We start from the raw sequence: 16,239 nt of genomic DNA on the forward strand, positions 1-16,239 counted from the left end.
AAGCGTGATTTCTTCTGCTTTCCCAATAAAATATTTTGTGTGACTGGGTTGACCAGCCGTCAGTCTGAGTGGATAGCTTTGCCACTGTTATGAAATAATTTTTTAAAAACCCTTAAAACTAAAGATTACTAAAGATTCTTACCGCAACTGAGGTAAAAAATACTCCACACGCAAATAGAGACATTAACTCGTCTGTCAATTCCTCCAGAAAACAGCATGAGGCGCACTTGCGTGTTTATTTATTTCAGACTCAAGTCATTTAAATTATTTAATTGCGAAATTGGGACAAATAACGGACAGTATCGCTTTGTGACACGCAAAATTAGGATTTTAAATTCATGTAGTGTTTTAATTTTAATAAAAACCAGGGGACCCCCATAATTTATGTTTTTGTGCTTTATGGGGGGTCCCTTAAGGCTTATAGGAGGTCCGGGACCCCCCCAGACCCCCTTCAATTCGAACACTGCTAATTATGAGACGTTAGAAGGCGCAAAGAGCTGCTTCACCTGTAGCCTGGTGAGTAAATAAATGCCTTGCTTTAAACAAATACATCTATTTTTAAATATTTTAAATGCTATCTTACGGATTTATTGTACATGATGACACTGTACCTGTGGATATGGTGAGATGAGAAACATTTTAAGTAATGCTTTGTAAAAAATTCCATATGGCGCTGTTCAAGTGCTGAAACGCGTCGGCTCTCTGCACGTTTGTAAATCCTTTATCTCTTGTTTTTATTTTTAGAGTACAACCCTTTTCTTGCATATTTGCTAATTATTTTATGAGATTACAATGATTATGTAGGATATCAATACATTTACAGCAATTTAAAGCCTGCTATTTGTACTTCTATGACTGAAAGAAAAAGGTTTTTAAAGGTTTTAATAATAAATACTGGTAAATAAAATAAAATTAAAATTAAAACAACACATTTGTAACATTATTCTTAACTGGGGATCTTCTTCCTCCGCTTAGTTTTTTCAGTTTACAAAGTCCGTCATCTGAATAGGGATTACGCACAGGCACAACGCCTGCGCAACAGGCTTTTAAAGGGGATGAGAGATTAGACTCTCATTGGTTTATTGCATGTTACGCCCAGAGTCGTATAATAACAGAGTTACGAAACGCTTTGATCTCGCCGCCGCGCGGTCACGTGATTCATGTAACGTTCTACAGTTCCAAACCAAGCAGGGCTGTCAATCTGTTTGCATAGGTTTTCAGCTATTTTAGGTAAATATTAGCTTGTAATGGGAATTGATCACTATACTTACTGTGTTTATAACGTTTTTTTTACTAGGGAGTGATGGAAATACAGCAAATCAGTTAATAAAGATAAACAGTTAATTGTGACCCAAATATAACTGTGGTTATCTATACCAACTACAGCAACACAGTTTATCTTTTATTTTTGTAGCAAAATATGGCTATATAAATGGCTTTCAATCTGCTAAAAACATAATTCCTACACTTTTACTATATTAAAATCACAAAAAAGATCGCCAACGCGGTTATTTGTAACAGTGAAGCATAACAGAAACACACTAAATTCATATTTTAAATTCACATTAAATGTTAATATAATCATACATGATTTTCGAGGATACATCACTCGTATTACTTACCAAACACAATGAAACACATAGCAGCATTGTGAAGCAGTGTGACTTTCTTATAAGGCATTTAGCTTGTCGCTGTTGCCCCCTAGTGTTACTCGTAGTATATAAAAAAGATAAGTATAAAGTAGATGGCCACCAGTAATAAAATATTAAACCATTAGATCTATATTGTTCACACATTATACACAACTCATTAAAATATAAAATTTTTACTAGTTATTATTAACGATAATCATTACCTACAGCAGAGTTCATAAAATATCACTGTTGACTATATTAATGAAATGTCCGAAAATGTAAAGAGAAACGGTAATTTCATCGATTTACCAGCAGGTGCCATTGAAATGAATGGGCTTCAGTGCTGCGTTTGGAACTATGCGTCACTACCGGTCACTACATGAAACGCTGTTACTTCCGCATTCCATTCTTACAACGGACGTCTATGTGAGTGTCGTAACTCTATTATTATACGACTCTGGTTACGCCTAAAACACACCAATTACTCATTAGGAAAATATGTACAACCCTTTTCGACCATGCGCTCGGCGCACAAACCATTTTTCCCGTCGTTAAATTAGCAAAAGTGGCATCGGACACGCCCATTTAGACCGTGAACCGTGCGCTTTAGACCAGTGGTTCCCAACCTTTTTTGCCCTAAGTACCCCCACAGCCCTATCAGTAAGGCTCAAGTACCCCTTCATCGAAACTAAACCTAAGTTGTGTTTTAAAGACAAATAATTAGTAATATTTATTCATTTTAAACATTAAAGTAAAAAGGACTGACTGATGAAGCATGTTTATTTCAACAAACCACTATCATTGCGATCAGTGTTTGCATTTTATCAGCTCATTTGCATTTTAAAAGACACACCCAAAAACGGCACATTTTGCTCAGCCCTACAAAATGGCAATTTTGACATGCTATAATTAATTATCTGTAGAGTGTTTTGAGATAATACTTCACATATGGACTCTAGGAACGCCAAAGACTTATTTTACAAATTAAAAAATTTCATCATATGACCCCTTTAAGGGCCAGATTTACTAACAGCTTGCGCAAACCATCATTTTGGCGTTAAATAACGACTGAACTTACTAAAGACAGGCAGCAGATATTTAGCTCTGAAAAGGTGTTATTTTTGCAACCTTATTGCATTTGCATTTGTGGAAGTTTTCCTTTTAGAAGCAACATTAATGCGAGGAGAGTATAACATTTTGCCAGAGGAACATACTTTAAAAAAATATATAGTTTGCCAAGCCATGCTATGTTTAATTTGCTGGAGAAAAGAGGAGTTCTTACTTTCACTTAGCTGGAATTTCACACTCCGGAGTCCGCATTTTCATTGCGATGTCCTGCCGAGGTCTCTTATTTGCGACCCTGTACTAATTTGCGCTGCTCTAATAGATTGCAATGGTCATTGTAGAAATGTGCTGATGTCATTATTGTGCCTGTGTATTTTATTTGCGCCTTTTGTAGTAAATCACACGCAGATTATCCACTCCTGCGCTTATTTGGAATTGAGCTCTCACGTCGTTTTTAGTAAATGCCCTAAATTTACTAAAATCTCAATTTAAGTTACTGATAATTAAAGTGTGCAAATAAGTTAAATTATTCTGTTCAAATATAAAGAGAAACAAAATGTGTTAAGACATTCACTATAAATACAAAAGACATCAAATATGTTAGCCAAAAACAATGCAATTTTTTTTTGCATAATTTGAAAATGTAATGGCAGTGGGAATGAATATTATAGCATTATTTGAACATTATTTATAGTTAATAAACTTTGTGTCTTTAGAAACTATTCAGGTTCATTAAAAATAGTCAGATCGCTTGGACATCGCTATTGCGTTTTGGATCATGCAGCGCATTTACTCTTGATGGCTAATTATATTAATGATAAGATTAAAATTACAAAGTTGTCCTTTTTACAATGCTTTCCTCACAAAAATCAAACTTAGGTAAATGACTGGACAAACGAAAGACATTTTTATTAAAAGTAAATGAGATCAAAGCAAAATCTAAATCTTTTCGCGTACCCCCTGGAAACTCTTCACGTACCCCCTGGGGTACGCGTACCCCCGGTTGGGAATCACTGCTTTAGACGATGCGCTTAGAGATCGTTAAAATAGGGCCCTTCAAGTTCATGGCTGTCAGAAAATGAAAGCGCTTCAGCTGCGCCACTAACCAGGCAACACAGCATCCAATCAGCCCCTGTTATTTTGACACGACGCTCCGTGCAGCCAATCAGGTTGTCGAGTACTTTTGCACATAAGCGCTTCGAAAGCGCCCTCAAGCGGTCATTTTAAGAACAACGCCTGGCGTGTTCACCTTTCGGTGAAATGTATTATCCTCAAGAGATAAATTAATGACCAAATGTACAGTTCATTACATATTAATTTTCCGTTTCGTTTTTGCTTGTATTTTGAATAAGGCATTGAATTGTATTGTGTTTTAGAAGTGAAGAAAATGTCCTAAAATAAACTAACCCTGGGATTTTATTTCTTGTATATAGTGTGTATATAACGTATTCTAAACTTTAATATAATTGTTGTTTATTAACTGTAATTTATTAGGATTCTTCAATATTTATAAATGTTTATAATAAAAACGGGAGCTTTTTAATACATTGGGACTAATTTCACTGATTAAGTATTAATATTATTAATAAATATACAAAAAGTTGTCCTCATTCTTTAATTTTAACTGTGTGTTACAAAAATAAGAAATCCATGATAATATTTTATTTTTATCTTACATTCAGGCTATGCTATTTTTTTTTAGATAGATAGACATTTTCTTACCAGTTAAATAATAGGGGTACAAAACAGTTAAAGGTACACAGTAGATCCTTAAGGTACAGAAATGTCACCCAAAAAGGTACAACATTGTATTATGCTTAGATACAGAAAAGTGACAGAAAAGGTACAGTTTTGTACCCAGCTTTACTGTTTTCTACATAAAAGCATAATTCATAATGTGAATAACCCTGATATCATTAATACTGACTTATAAGAGCATGTCAATAATTAATATCAATGAGTGAAATCAAACTTTGATGCTTCTAATTTCATAATTAGATTGAGACTTTAGCCTGGATTTCACAGACAGGGTCACATAGGCCTATGTGCTCAGTAGCGCTCTATACTTAACTTGTTTTCTTGATGCAGCAAATATAAATCATGGCAAATTTTGCATCAATATCATTTTTTAAAATAATTTATAAATCACTGTAAATCACAAAAATGTTATTGTAAAAACAGTAAATGACAAAAAAATACAGGTTTTCACAGGTTCTGTCACATATTTCCAACCTGTTTATCTGTGTAATGAACTGTTTACCTAGGTATATTCATTAGGCTATGTAATATCTGCTTTTATGTTGTTGTTGTTGTTATTCATATTAATATTTTACTATGTTTCTACTTTTCTACTTTTTTTATCTCTTTAAAATATGATTTTTGTGCTGGCCATAAGGTTAATTTTGTGGTTATTGTAGACATGAAGCTCCTGTGGTATGGTTTTTTGTTAGTTTTTCTTCTTATTTTGCGGATGACAAGTTTGCAATCTATGATGTCTAGCTGACAGATACAAAACCATTTCAAACTTTGGACCCAGATACACTTTTAAGTTTACTGTTTAACGTTACAAGTTAAACTGTTCGTCTGCGTTCCTTTGTTTAAACAATAGCAGTCCGAAAACTTAATTTAAGATATATTCACAGTCCTGTGCAGTCTTGTACGTATGCTAGTTTTCTTAAAATATTTGTCTTAACTAAGGCAGTTGCAATATTGCAACATCAGTCCACGGCGTTTAGGGCGGAGGACTTTTATTTTGAAGTGCGTGTAGTGGCAGGTTGATCAGTCTCCCTGCCTCACAGGCTCGCTGACGGATCAGGACCTTATTAAGGTAAAAACTTCATCAATTCCAGTCGAGCATGGGCAAGAAAGTTAAAATAATACTATTAAATCCTAAATAAAGCATGCATGTGAATGACATTCATTAATTTTAATGCAAGAGTTAGATCATTCATCCGGCCGGTATCAGATGTAAAGGCCAGATAAATAATACCACCTCTAATCTCTACACTTCTTTAAACAATTATTAAAGGATTTCTATTATGTTTATTCTGCAAACTGAATGCAATTAAAGATCGGAAATGATCGGTGAAATAGCGGTCAAGCGATAATAAGCCGTAAAGTTACCTGTCCAGGATTGAGATTTAACATTACAGTAATCCCCAGCACAAGTGCACGACATTTATCAACACCAACAAATACTGATTTTACTTATTAATAAAACACAAATGTTTTGCCACATATCTGAAAATCTTATTATTATTTTCTGTATTTATGCTTAAACAGTATGTATTTTATGCACACGTCTTGACTATGTATCTAATATTTATCAAGTCTTTTTTAGTTCCTTTCTATATCATATGGTATATTGATGTATGTTCTTATCATTTTGAAATGATCCAGCGCATTGATCCTGTTTATTGACGTAATATAGGATGGCTGAACTACCTCGGTCATGTGACTGTTTTGTATCTCTGCCTCCGGGTTCAAAAGAAGATCATGTGATATTTGGTAAGAACTCTGACCGTCCAAGAGATGAGGTGCAGGAGGTCGTGTATTACCCTGCGTCCCCTCACCCTGCTGGGTCTACAGTGGAGGTAAAACATTTGTCTCAAGAGACAGCTGCTTTTACATGCTCGTGTGTAGTTACACATGTAATGTCAACAGCTTCATTTGAAGAATTACTTTTTATTTTGGTCTTACTTTTCATTTTCTGTGACCAAATATACAGTAATTGTGTAAAAGTTTTAGAATTACAGTTCAATGACATGCTGAATATATGCAGTAAATGTGAAGATGTGTAAAAGATAAATGGAAATACGGCCAAAAGATAAATGGAAATAAGGCCAAAAGATACAGGATTTTAAGGTTTTTTCTTTTCTATGTAGTGCACATACATTTCCATCCCTCAAGCAGAGCATACTCATGCAGTAGTATTGAGTAGACCTGCTTGGCTCTGGGGGGCTGAGATGGGGGCTAATGAACATGGGGTGTGTATTGGGAACGAGGCGGTCTGGACTAAAGAGCCCGTAAATACAGAGGAAGCTCTGCTAGGAATGGACCTGGTTCGGTGAGCATATTTTTGTTTTTATATATTTAAATTTTTACCACGTTTAAAGCTCCACTGTGTAAGATCTACTCCCATCTAGCGGTGTAAGTCTATATGACAACCAACTGAATATTACTTTCTAGCCCCCCCCCATTCGGAATGCGTTTTAACTCGTACGGTGGCCCGGCCGTGTCATGCCAAGGTTAACATGGCTTCCAGTAGCTACAAAGCAAAAGCAATGAAAAAAATGAACAATTTGCAATGTCCTTTGCCTGTGATCCATCAAAGCACACAGATTTATGTTAAACATGGAAAAAGTCGATTCAGCCAGAGAGCGATTCGACAGTATGCATTTTAAATAGCAGATTCTACACTTACGAGAATACTTTGATTAGTGGGTGGAAGTAATTACACATGAATGAGCACATACTTTTGAAAGAAAACATGGGTTTTTGCTAAGAATTAACTCAAAAAAGTACACAGTGGAGCTTTAACCATATTATTAACCATATAGGGGAGGTTTCCCAGACAGGGCTTACCTACTGTAGTCCCAGACTAAAATGCATGTTAATTTAAAAACAATTTGCATTGACGTATCTTAACATATATCATTGCCATTGTTTTGTCTCAAGATGCACACCAGTAATGTTTTTTGTAAGGTATATTTGCAATGATGTTACGCACTGCCCGAAAATAGCCCCCTTGGTAACTTTCAATAGAAGGGGACTATTTTCGGGCACTGCGTAATATCATTGCACCTGGTGCAGCCATGTTATGGCAGCAATTTAAAAGTCCTTGATTATTACACCAGAATGAGAGAATAATAATAATACATTTTATTTTTAATGCGCCTTTCTTAACTCATAGCGCTACTTTGAATAGTTTCTAGCCATATCTGCCTAGAAAATCGCAACTTTTAATTTTCCGTCGGTCTACACGATGTAACTACAGAAGAGTCAAGTTTTAAATAGGAAAAATATCGAAACTCTTTTAAGCGCGATGCTAATGGTCTAATCAGATTCAGTAAATTATGCTAAGCTATGCTAAAAGTGGTAGCGCCAGACCCGAAGATCAGCATGAATGGATTCCAAAACGGTTCAATCAAATGTTTAACTCTAGGGGAGCTGAAAATTAAATGAGCATATTTAAAAAAAAAATGGAGTGTCCCTTTAAGACGCATGAACACACATCAGCCGCTTGACATTTGCCACAAAATCAGACCTAACAGTTTTAATCCAAAATGTAACCATAGCTGCTTTTCATTTAACCAAAAAATCCCCCTGTTGTGATCTCTGTTTAAATTGCTTACATCTGTCACAGAATTAGTTAATATCATTATCTCATTATTGACGGAGGTGGCGTTTAGCTGCTTTTACATCTGAGTTACTCAATTATTTACCATGTCAATATTATTGTGTACAGAATGATAAACACAGTACATTGACAATGTGTGTTGTGTGTGTTCAGGTTGGGTCTGGAGCGTGGGGACACTGCGTGGTCTGCTCTGAATGTCATCACAGGACTACTGGAACAGCACGGTCAGGGCGGAGCCTGCAGGGAGACCACCGAACCCTTTAGTTACCATAACACCTTCTTACTGGTGGACCGACAGGAAGCCTGGGTCCTAGAGACTGCTGGAAAACTGTGGGCTGCTCAGAAGATCACAGGTGAGAGAAGAGACATGCTTATGGTTTCTAAGGTTTGCTTTGTTGTACTGTGTGTTTTGACTTGTTCTGAAAGCAGTATGAAACAAACAGGTTGTTTTTCGGTTAAAAGGTCAGGATTTAGCATATACTTCGTATATAGTAGGGTACAAACATCTGAAGGCAGTGGAATTGCTTCTGTGTGATCAAGTGCATTTTTGGTTAAAAATGACATCATAACAATCTAATTTTAGTGAGGTATCAACATGAATTTCAGCAATGTTTTTAATGCGGTATACTTGAGCTTTAATGCCAAAATTCATTCAAGCTTCCATGGGACTTCAAATCCCAGATTTTCAATATGATGATATACCGGACCAAACTGCATTCATATCTGTACTTTAGCTAAATCAGCATTATACAAAAAAGCTTGCCATATATACCTCTAAAAATAAACTTGACGTTTCTTGTTTTATCAGAGGGAGTCAAGAACATTTCAAACCAGCTGACGATAAGCACAGAGATCTCAGCAGAGCATCCCGAGCTACGCAGCGTTGCCCAGACTCGGGGCTGGTGGAGTGGGGAGGGAGAATTTAGCTTCACCGCTGCTTTCAGCCCTGATAATCCTCCGGTCAGGATGGAGCTGGCCAAGCAGCGCTACAAGGGTGGAACAGCATTACTCCAGCAACATGACGGTAATACAATTTACTCTGATTTCATGGTCGGTCTGTCTGTCCCACCAATTACTACTTACTAACAAATTAATAAATTATGTAAATGATGCTGAATTTATGCAGAGCTCGTATAGAAAAAAATTATACTTTTTTTATCAGGCTCTTATGTTTGGGTTCAGTAATTTTACTTTAATGACAATAAAAAGGTTATTATTCAGGAACTAAAATGCTTTATTGTCACAAATGTCACTTTTGTAGTCATTTCATTGGTATTTAACCAATTTGACTGTCTTTTGCGGCAAAACCCTCTAAGTAATTTTTTTGCAAAAACCTCTACTTCTTTGGACAAGAGTCAAGACATGGTAAACAATTACAAAATCATTGCGTGCATTTACATGAACAGAATAAGCGGATATAGAAAACAGTTTTCATGCATTTACATGCAAATCAATAAACCGTCTATGCAGAAAACTGCGTTTACATGGGACGTGGAGATTTCTCTGGTTTCTCGCAGGCAGTGACGTCACCACCTATAGGACATAATAGTCGTTCAAAAAGCTGACAGCATTTCTGTCTTAAGCTATACTGTTGTATCTCTTCTAGTGTCTCCAAAACCTGTAAATGTAACATGAGCTGCTATTTTCGCAGTTTCTCTGCCAACTGCTTTAGTCGAGCAGAGACTTTTATGCATTACTTTGTGCTTACGTCCGCGTGTGACGTTTATCTTTAACAAACGGAGACGTGCGCACATGAACAACACTGCAAGAAAGCCGGTTAGATGTTTACATGCCACACGAAATCGGCGTAATGAGCAAAAAACTACCTGTGCCGATCGTTTTTTGCTTACGCCGTTTATGGGCTTTCACCGATAAAAGAAAACCGTTTCACGCGTTTACATGACCCCACACGTTATCAGTTTATTAAGCATAATCGTTGTAAGACTGTGCATGTAAACACACTCACTGTTTGCAAATGATGAGAGGGAAGGTATTTTTCAAAAGGTGAACCACAAATTAGGGGGCGCTGTAATGTATGTGGCTGCCACATTCAAGTTGTATTCAGGACCAGACTCACAAGAGACAGAGGTTTGAATGTAATCCATGGTCATTTTTTATTTTTATTTTTACTTTTTAGTAGTCTTTCCATTATATTGATTGTTTAAAAGCAATATTCCACTTTCTTTGTTCAGTCAGGAAGAAATAAAGTTTTTTTAGGGAAACATTCCAGGATTTTTCTCAATTTAATATTACTGGACCACAAACAGTTTACAGTTTCAATGCAGTTTAAAATTGCAGTTTCAACACAGCTTCAAATGGCTCTAAACCAGGGGTCTCAATCTCATATTGGCTTGGGGCCATTTCTGAGATTGACATTTCATCTGAGGGCCGCATGATGTATGCAAATCTGCCGCCCCAGTGTTTACAGATGTGGAGAAAGAGGACCGTTTCGACGTTGTTGTATGTTGAATGATACTAATTAATGTCTTTAGCACTATTCGGACAGGATTAGTTTTCCAAACAACGTTTGAGTTTCAACGTGTCCCCCAGGGCGTCTGTGATTTTATGTACCGATTCGGACGAGATTAAAATGATGCAGGCTATTCCAGAGATGGGAGTGTCCGTTTCATGCATCTGGGCGTTGCAGAAGAGCACGTGCTCTGGATACGCGTGTTTGTAATGTTTAATATTTTGCTTTAAATGTAAAATTATGACAGAACATGTAATTAATTAATTTAATTTTAACAAATCAAAATAAAATATACAAATCCTACTAAAGTAACGTTAGCCTACGTGTTTTATATAACTGTCTGCTTATAATAAACTCAAAGAAATGAAGAAATAATGATTAATAACAATTTATTATCTTTATTAATTAACGTTCCAGTTTAACAACTTTGAATGGAGTTTCTTACCTTATAACGTTACTGATATTACAGTGGCCAGTCTTAACAGTGTTTGATATTCAGCTCGTCTTGATTTAATTATTTTATTTTGCCGAATGGGAAAAAACATCCATATCTGAATGAATGGGACTCAGGAAGTAAAATATACTCGCATTAGTAAGACCTTACGGCAGATCACGTTGGCCAAAACACGAAATGAACCGCGTTTTCAAAAGATATTGCGGGCAAACACAGACATTTGAATCCGGACGGGATTACATTTCTCATAGGACCTCTGAGTTCGGCGAAAAACAGTAGGTAAATCGCTCTGGAATTCTTACGGAGGTCATCAGAGAAAAACATAGACCTGGCCGATTCGGACAGGATTAAAAACACAGAGGACCTCTGAGAAGCTCGATTTTCTCAGAGGTCCCCCTGTAAAACGAATCCCGTCCGAATAGGGCTTTTGTGTCAGTTTATTGTTTAAAATGGTCCACAAATGTGCATTTCACATATGAAATATGCTTGATCTTTCGATGTGATTACGTAATACGCTGGCATGTCAAGTGGCTAGTTCAAGACAAGAAGTTGGTGAAAATTACAATTGTTTCGTTAGATAAGACCCTTATGTCTTTTTGGGATCATTTAGAGTCCTCTGAATCAGAATTGAAACTGCAATTTTAAACTGCATTTAAACTGTAAACTGTTGAGGTCCAATAAAGTCCATTAAATTGAGAAAAATCATGGAATGTTTTCTTCACAATACTTAATGGTTTTTCCGACTAAACAAAAAAAGACACAAACAACTTGAATGATGTGAGTAAATAACAGGGAGTAATCCTTTTAAGCTTTCTATTTTTATTGTTTTACTCCTACATTCTAATAAAATTAACTTTTCCTTTTCCTCTGACCCTTTGCGCAGGCTCTGTGACAGCGGAGGTGATGATGAGTATCTTGAGGGACAAAGCCAGTGGGATCTGTATGGACTCCGAGGGCTTCCGTACCACAGGCAGCATGGTGTCCATTCTCCCACGAAATCCAGATGTGCCCTGCATCCACTTCTTTACTGCAACCCCTGACCCCTCCAGGTGTGACCCTGATCACTCAACCGAAGCATTTATTCTCCAGGCAGACACGTTCACACTTTCATTATCTGTTGCAGGTCTATATTCAAACCTTTTATCTTCTCTGAGAGCATGAGGCCGGTCAACACGGTGATATCTCCGCAGTACGGCCCAGAGGATCCGGTGAGGACACAGCCTCGATTTCAGCACCAGGTGGATCGCAAACATGAGCTCTACAAAGCCCATCAGACAGCACTGACCAATTCAGTAAGTCTGAGATGTGAAGGAGGATAAAGCTTTTTCTGCTAATGAAAAACGAACATACAACACACAATACTGTGGCTGAACTGGTTAAGCATTGTTAATGTCCTCTAACATAGTTTTTAGTACAAAAAAGGTTTATTATTCATTAGATGTATTATTTATTGTTATGAATTAGCCAAATAACTATGTAGATTTAAGCATAGATGTGTGTTGTTGTAACAGGATGCTGCAGTCTCTCTACAACAGACCATGAGATATTTGGAGTCTCAGTGTCTTGAGGAGATCGAGGCCATGCTTAGGGGAGAGATAAAGGGCCAGGAGCTTGGTGACCTGTTTTTCGACTGTGTGGACGCAGAGATCAAATTTTACCAGTGAGACCGAGCAGGTAAATTGGTAGCACATTTCCTGTCTGATCTGACCCCCATTTTATTTTTTGTGATGTTGCTCGTAACCTGTGGATGTTTTGCAGTTCTTGTCGTGAATGTAACTAGTGCTTGCTGATCTTCCTGAAGAGAGACAAAATGAGAGTCCGGAGCACACAGGTTCCTGCCTGCTAAAATCCTGCTCTCCTAGTTCCCCTGATGCCATGCCAAACTAACTGTGATGTCCATGCCACATTAACTGTAACTGTTATAAACCATACCTTAAAACACATTAGATGTTCATGTGAGTGGATCAGCATAATCATGTTTAATTGTTGCACAGGGAAGTCGTGTATGCATCACATTTAACAGTTTGTGATAGATTACTAAGGTGTGTGTAGATGTGTAAGAGGAGACAAACTGTTAAGAGAAGGATTCAGCTAACAGACTGAGGAGATAAACAATAAAATGATAATGATTCAACCTAACTGGGATCTTTGTTATGGTCATGTCAGATGTTGAAGGTTTATTGAATATATTTTTTTGGTTTTAAGTGTAAATGTATTGGAAAGCCAGCCACAATTTATCATGATAAAGTTGTTTTTTAACATTACAAAATGCATTAGCTAACATAAACTAACAATGAGCGATATAGTTTTTCACCATTTTTTATCTTTGTTAATGCAAATACAATTGATCATGTTAGTTCATTGTGCATTAACTTATGTTAACGGATAACAGTAACACTTTACAATAAGGTTGTTTGGTTGGTCCCCTTACATGGAAGTCGCCATTTTGTGCCGCCATGTTTCTACAGTAGCCCTAAACAGACTAACCGCTCTACAGAGCGCGTTTTGTGACTACTGTATTTTGTCTTGGACAACATCATGTTTGTCATGTGGCAGCTACCGTAGCTTCTCTATGCGTTTCGGTAAACGGTGGACTAAGCCGTTGGTTGCAATTCACAATCTCACTGCTAGGTGCTGCTAAAATCTACACACTGCACCTTTAATTTCAGCATTTATAAAATAAAACGTGGTAACTGTTAATATTATTTAATGCACCATGAACTAACATGAATTACTGTATTGGTATTAACAAAGAGTAATACATGCAGAAATTTTTTATTTTTCATTGTTAGTTCGTGTTAGCTACACTGAAAAAAAAGATTCATTCAATTTACTCAATTTTTTAAAGGTATTTGGTTGCAATCAATTTATTTAAGCTACATTTAAACAAAAGTTTTTTTTTTGTATTTTAATTTAAAAAAAAATTTGTTTAAATGTAGCTTAAATAAATTGATTGCAACCACTTACCTTAAAAAAATGAGTAAATTGAATGAATAATTTTTTTTTCAGTGTAACACATTGGCTGTTTCTCAATTCCAAGAATGCAAAGAACGGACTTGCGTCCTCGTGGAGATCGAACTTGCCAGGCGACCTCGGAAGAACGAACTGAGAAGGTCGCGAGAACACAGAACGCACTGAGAATTTAGATGTGTGCGATCTTCCTGTTGGTCACCTGACCTCCGCCATTGTTTTGCCGCAATGACTTATGGGGCGTGAAGTGATTTCAGCGCGCAAGTCTGCACTCGATGCATCCTCGATATCAAGAACACATCCGGGTATTTACATGCGTCCTCTGTCCTTGCATTCTTGAGAATTGGAATTAACTTTGACTGTTGATGATGACATAGAGCAAGGACACGAGAACGCAAGATCGCTGAAGAACGCATATTGAGAAACAGCCATTTACTAATGTAAACAAATACAGCCCTATAGTAAAGTGTTATCGATGCAACTTTTGATTTTAAAAATGTATCAGTAAATGATTAAATTTACATGAACTAAGATTAAGAAATGCGTTATTGTTTGGTCATGTTAGTCAATGCATTAAAGGTGCTGTGTGTAGATTTTAGCGGCATCTAGTGGTGAGATTGCAATTTGCACACAACTGCTCTTTCCACTGCTAACGTCTCCCTTTCAAAACTGATAGAGAAACTTTGGTAGCCGCCCGCCACAGGCCAATTTTGTCCTTGTCTAAGACAATGTAAACATGAAACACACTATCTTGATCAGTTTGTCAGTTTAGTTCTGTAAAAACATGGCTGTGACTTCCATGTAAGGGGACCCGCAGTGTATGTAGATAAAAACAGCTAATTTTAAGGTAATAAAAACAATACAGTTCATTATGTAAGGCCTTATATACACCACTGAAAATATAGTTATGTTTATTATATTGCATTTCTGTCAAAAGTGTCCTTCTAAAAGTAACATAGTGCACCTTTAACTAATGTTAAAGACCCCATAACCTAGAAAATGCACTTTTAAATGTGTTTCTAGCAGAAAATGAGTCGCCATTGTGTGTGCAGAAACATCCTGTTATTATACAAATCTATCTTTTCTTATTTGTGTAATCTCCTTTAAACTGCAACAGTCACACAAAACAGGCTGTTGGGGATCCCCTATCAATGTGATGTCACATTGATTAATCCCCACACATGGGCTCTCACAGACTTATGAGCACATAGTTCAATCCTTCTGATGGAGACACATGTTTAAATGTAGTTTAAAGAACATGTGTAAGCGCTCTACCCCATACTTTGCATACGGGGAGGGGAACAGAAGCTTTCTTTGCATTTAAAGAGACACACACACAAAAACAGCGCGCTTTCACTGCACCCGCAAATGGCCATGTTTTACATCGTATAATGAAAGATCTGTGGTGTATTTTGAGCTGAAACTTTACAGACACATTCTGGGGATATAATTTATGTTGTTAAAAACCAGAGGTTAGCCTTTAACAAATACAACCTTATTGTAGTGTTAGTATATAATTTGTTTTACTATAGCTGATATATTGTCCTTTGCAAAATGCTATTGTTAAACTATAGTTACCACAACATAATCATGGTTGTGTTACAAAAGAGCAGTAATAGTAAAACAATGGAAATCAATACGCAAAAAAAACATGTTTTTTCCATAATGGGTTACTATAATGTTAATATTAATATTGATGAAAATCTGATTTGTAACTTAATATCAAGACACAGAGGCACTGAATTTAACATTTATTTTAAAACTGCAATTACAATATGGTTGATGTATTATTATGAGTCATTTGACATCACAAAAACAGTAAACAATCATAACATCTATCACATTTATTATTATACAATGGTCAAACCATTTAAAACAACTTTAGACAGTACCACTCAGTCAAGAGGATTTAAAAAAATCTGAAGAAATGTGAGAGAAAGAAAGCTCATTCATATGGTCCCCAGCACACAAATGCAACACCAGAACATCACAAAGTTATTGCAGTTTGACTGCATCATTTTTTAATGCAGTCTGTCATTTTTTCATATTGCACAAACGAAAAAGGCTTTTCTTTTATTAACCAAGTTATTGAAAAGGAAATAAGTGCAGCGGTTCTTATAAAACAGTCAAAAACACCCACGACCTTCACCAGAAACTTATTACTATTATCTTGAAAGCATGGCCTGTCAGAGAAGAAATGAAGAGTTTCATTGCAAAACGAGATAAATCCATTTTTTTACATTTTTGTCAAAACATGTTTATTATTATGTTATCATGTTATTGTGTT

The 16,239-nt window shown here is 36.4% G+C and overlaps 1 protein-coding gene across 1 annotated transcript; it reads left to right on the forward strand.

The window, feature by feature from the left end:
- Positions 1 to 5,391: 5,391 nt before the first annotated feature.
- On the forward strand, positions 5,392 to 13,121 carry scrn2 (secernin 2). The gene is made up of 9 exons (XM_065257366.1): positions 5,392 to 5,526; positions 6,130 to 6,292; positions 6,584 to 6,765; positions 8,212 to 8,411; positions 8,867 to 9,082; positions 11,866 to 12,031; positions 12,106 to 12,274; positions 12,494 to 12,656; positions 12,741 to 13,121. The coding sequence occupies exons 2-8, from the start codon at positions 6,131 to 6,133 to the stop codon at positions 12,644 to 12,646; spliced, it is 1,248 nt and encodes a 415-aa protein (XP_065113438.1). The 5' UTR covers positions 5,392 to 5,526; position 6,130; the 3' UTR covers positions 12,647 to 12,656; positions 12,741 to 13,121.
- The last annotated feature ends 3,118 nt before the right edge of the window (positions 13,122 to 16,239 follow it).

This window comes from Paramisgurnus dabryanus, chromosome 12 (assembly GCF_030506205.2).
Source record: "Paramisgurnus dabryanus chromosome 12, PD_genome_1.1, whole genome shotgun sequence".
Lineage (NCBI taxonomy): Eukaryota > Metazoa > Chordata > Actinopteri > Cypriniformes > Cobitidae > Paramisgurnus > Paramisgurnus dabryanus.

What these genes read in the sequence shown, in the direction of transcription:
- scrn2 (XM_065257366.1), top strand. Translation starts at nt 6,131, where the DNA reads ATGGCTGAACTACCTCGGTCATGTGACTGTTTTGTATCTCTGCCTCCG. An exon ending in CTAGGAATGGACCTGGTTCG is followed by an intron (nt 6,766 to 8,211) that starts GTGAGCATATTT and finishes GTGTGTGTTCAG; the next exon opens with GTTGGGTCTGGAGCGTGGGG. An exon ending in AGACAGCACTGACCAATTCA is followed by an intron (nt 12,275 to 12,493) that starts GTAAGTCTGAGA and finishes TTGTTGTAACAG; the next exon opens with GATGCTGCAGTCTCTCTACA.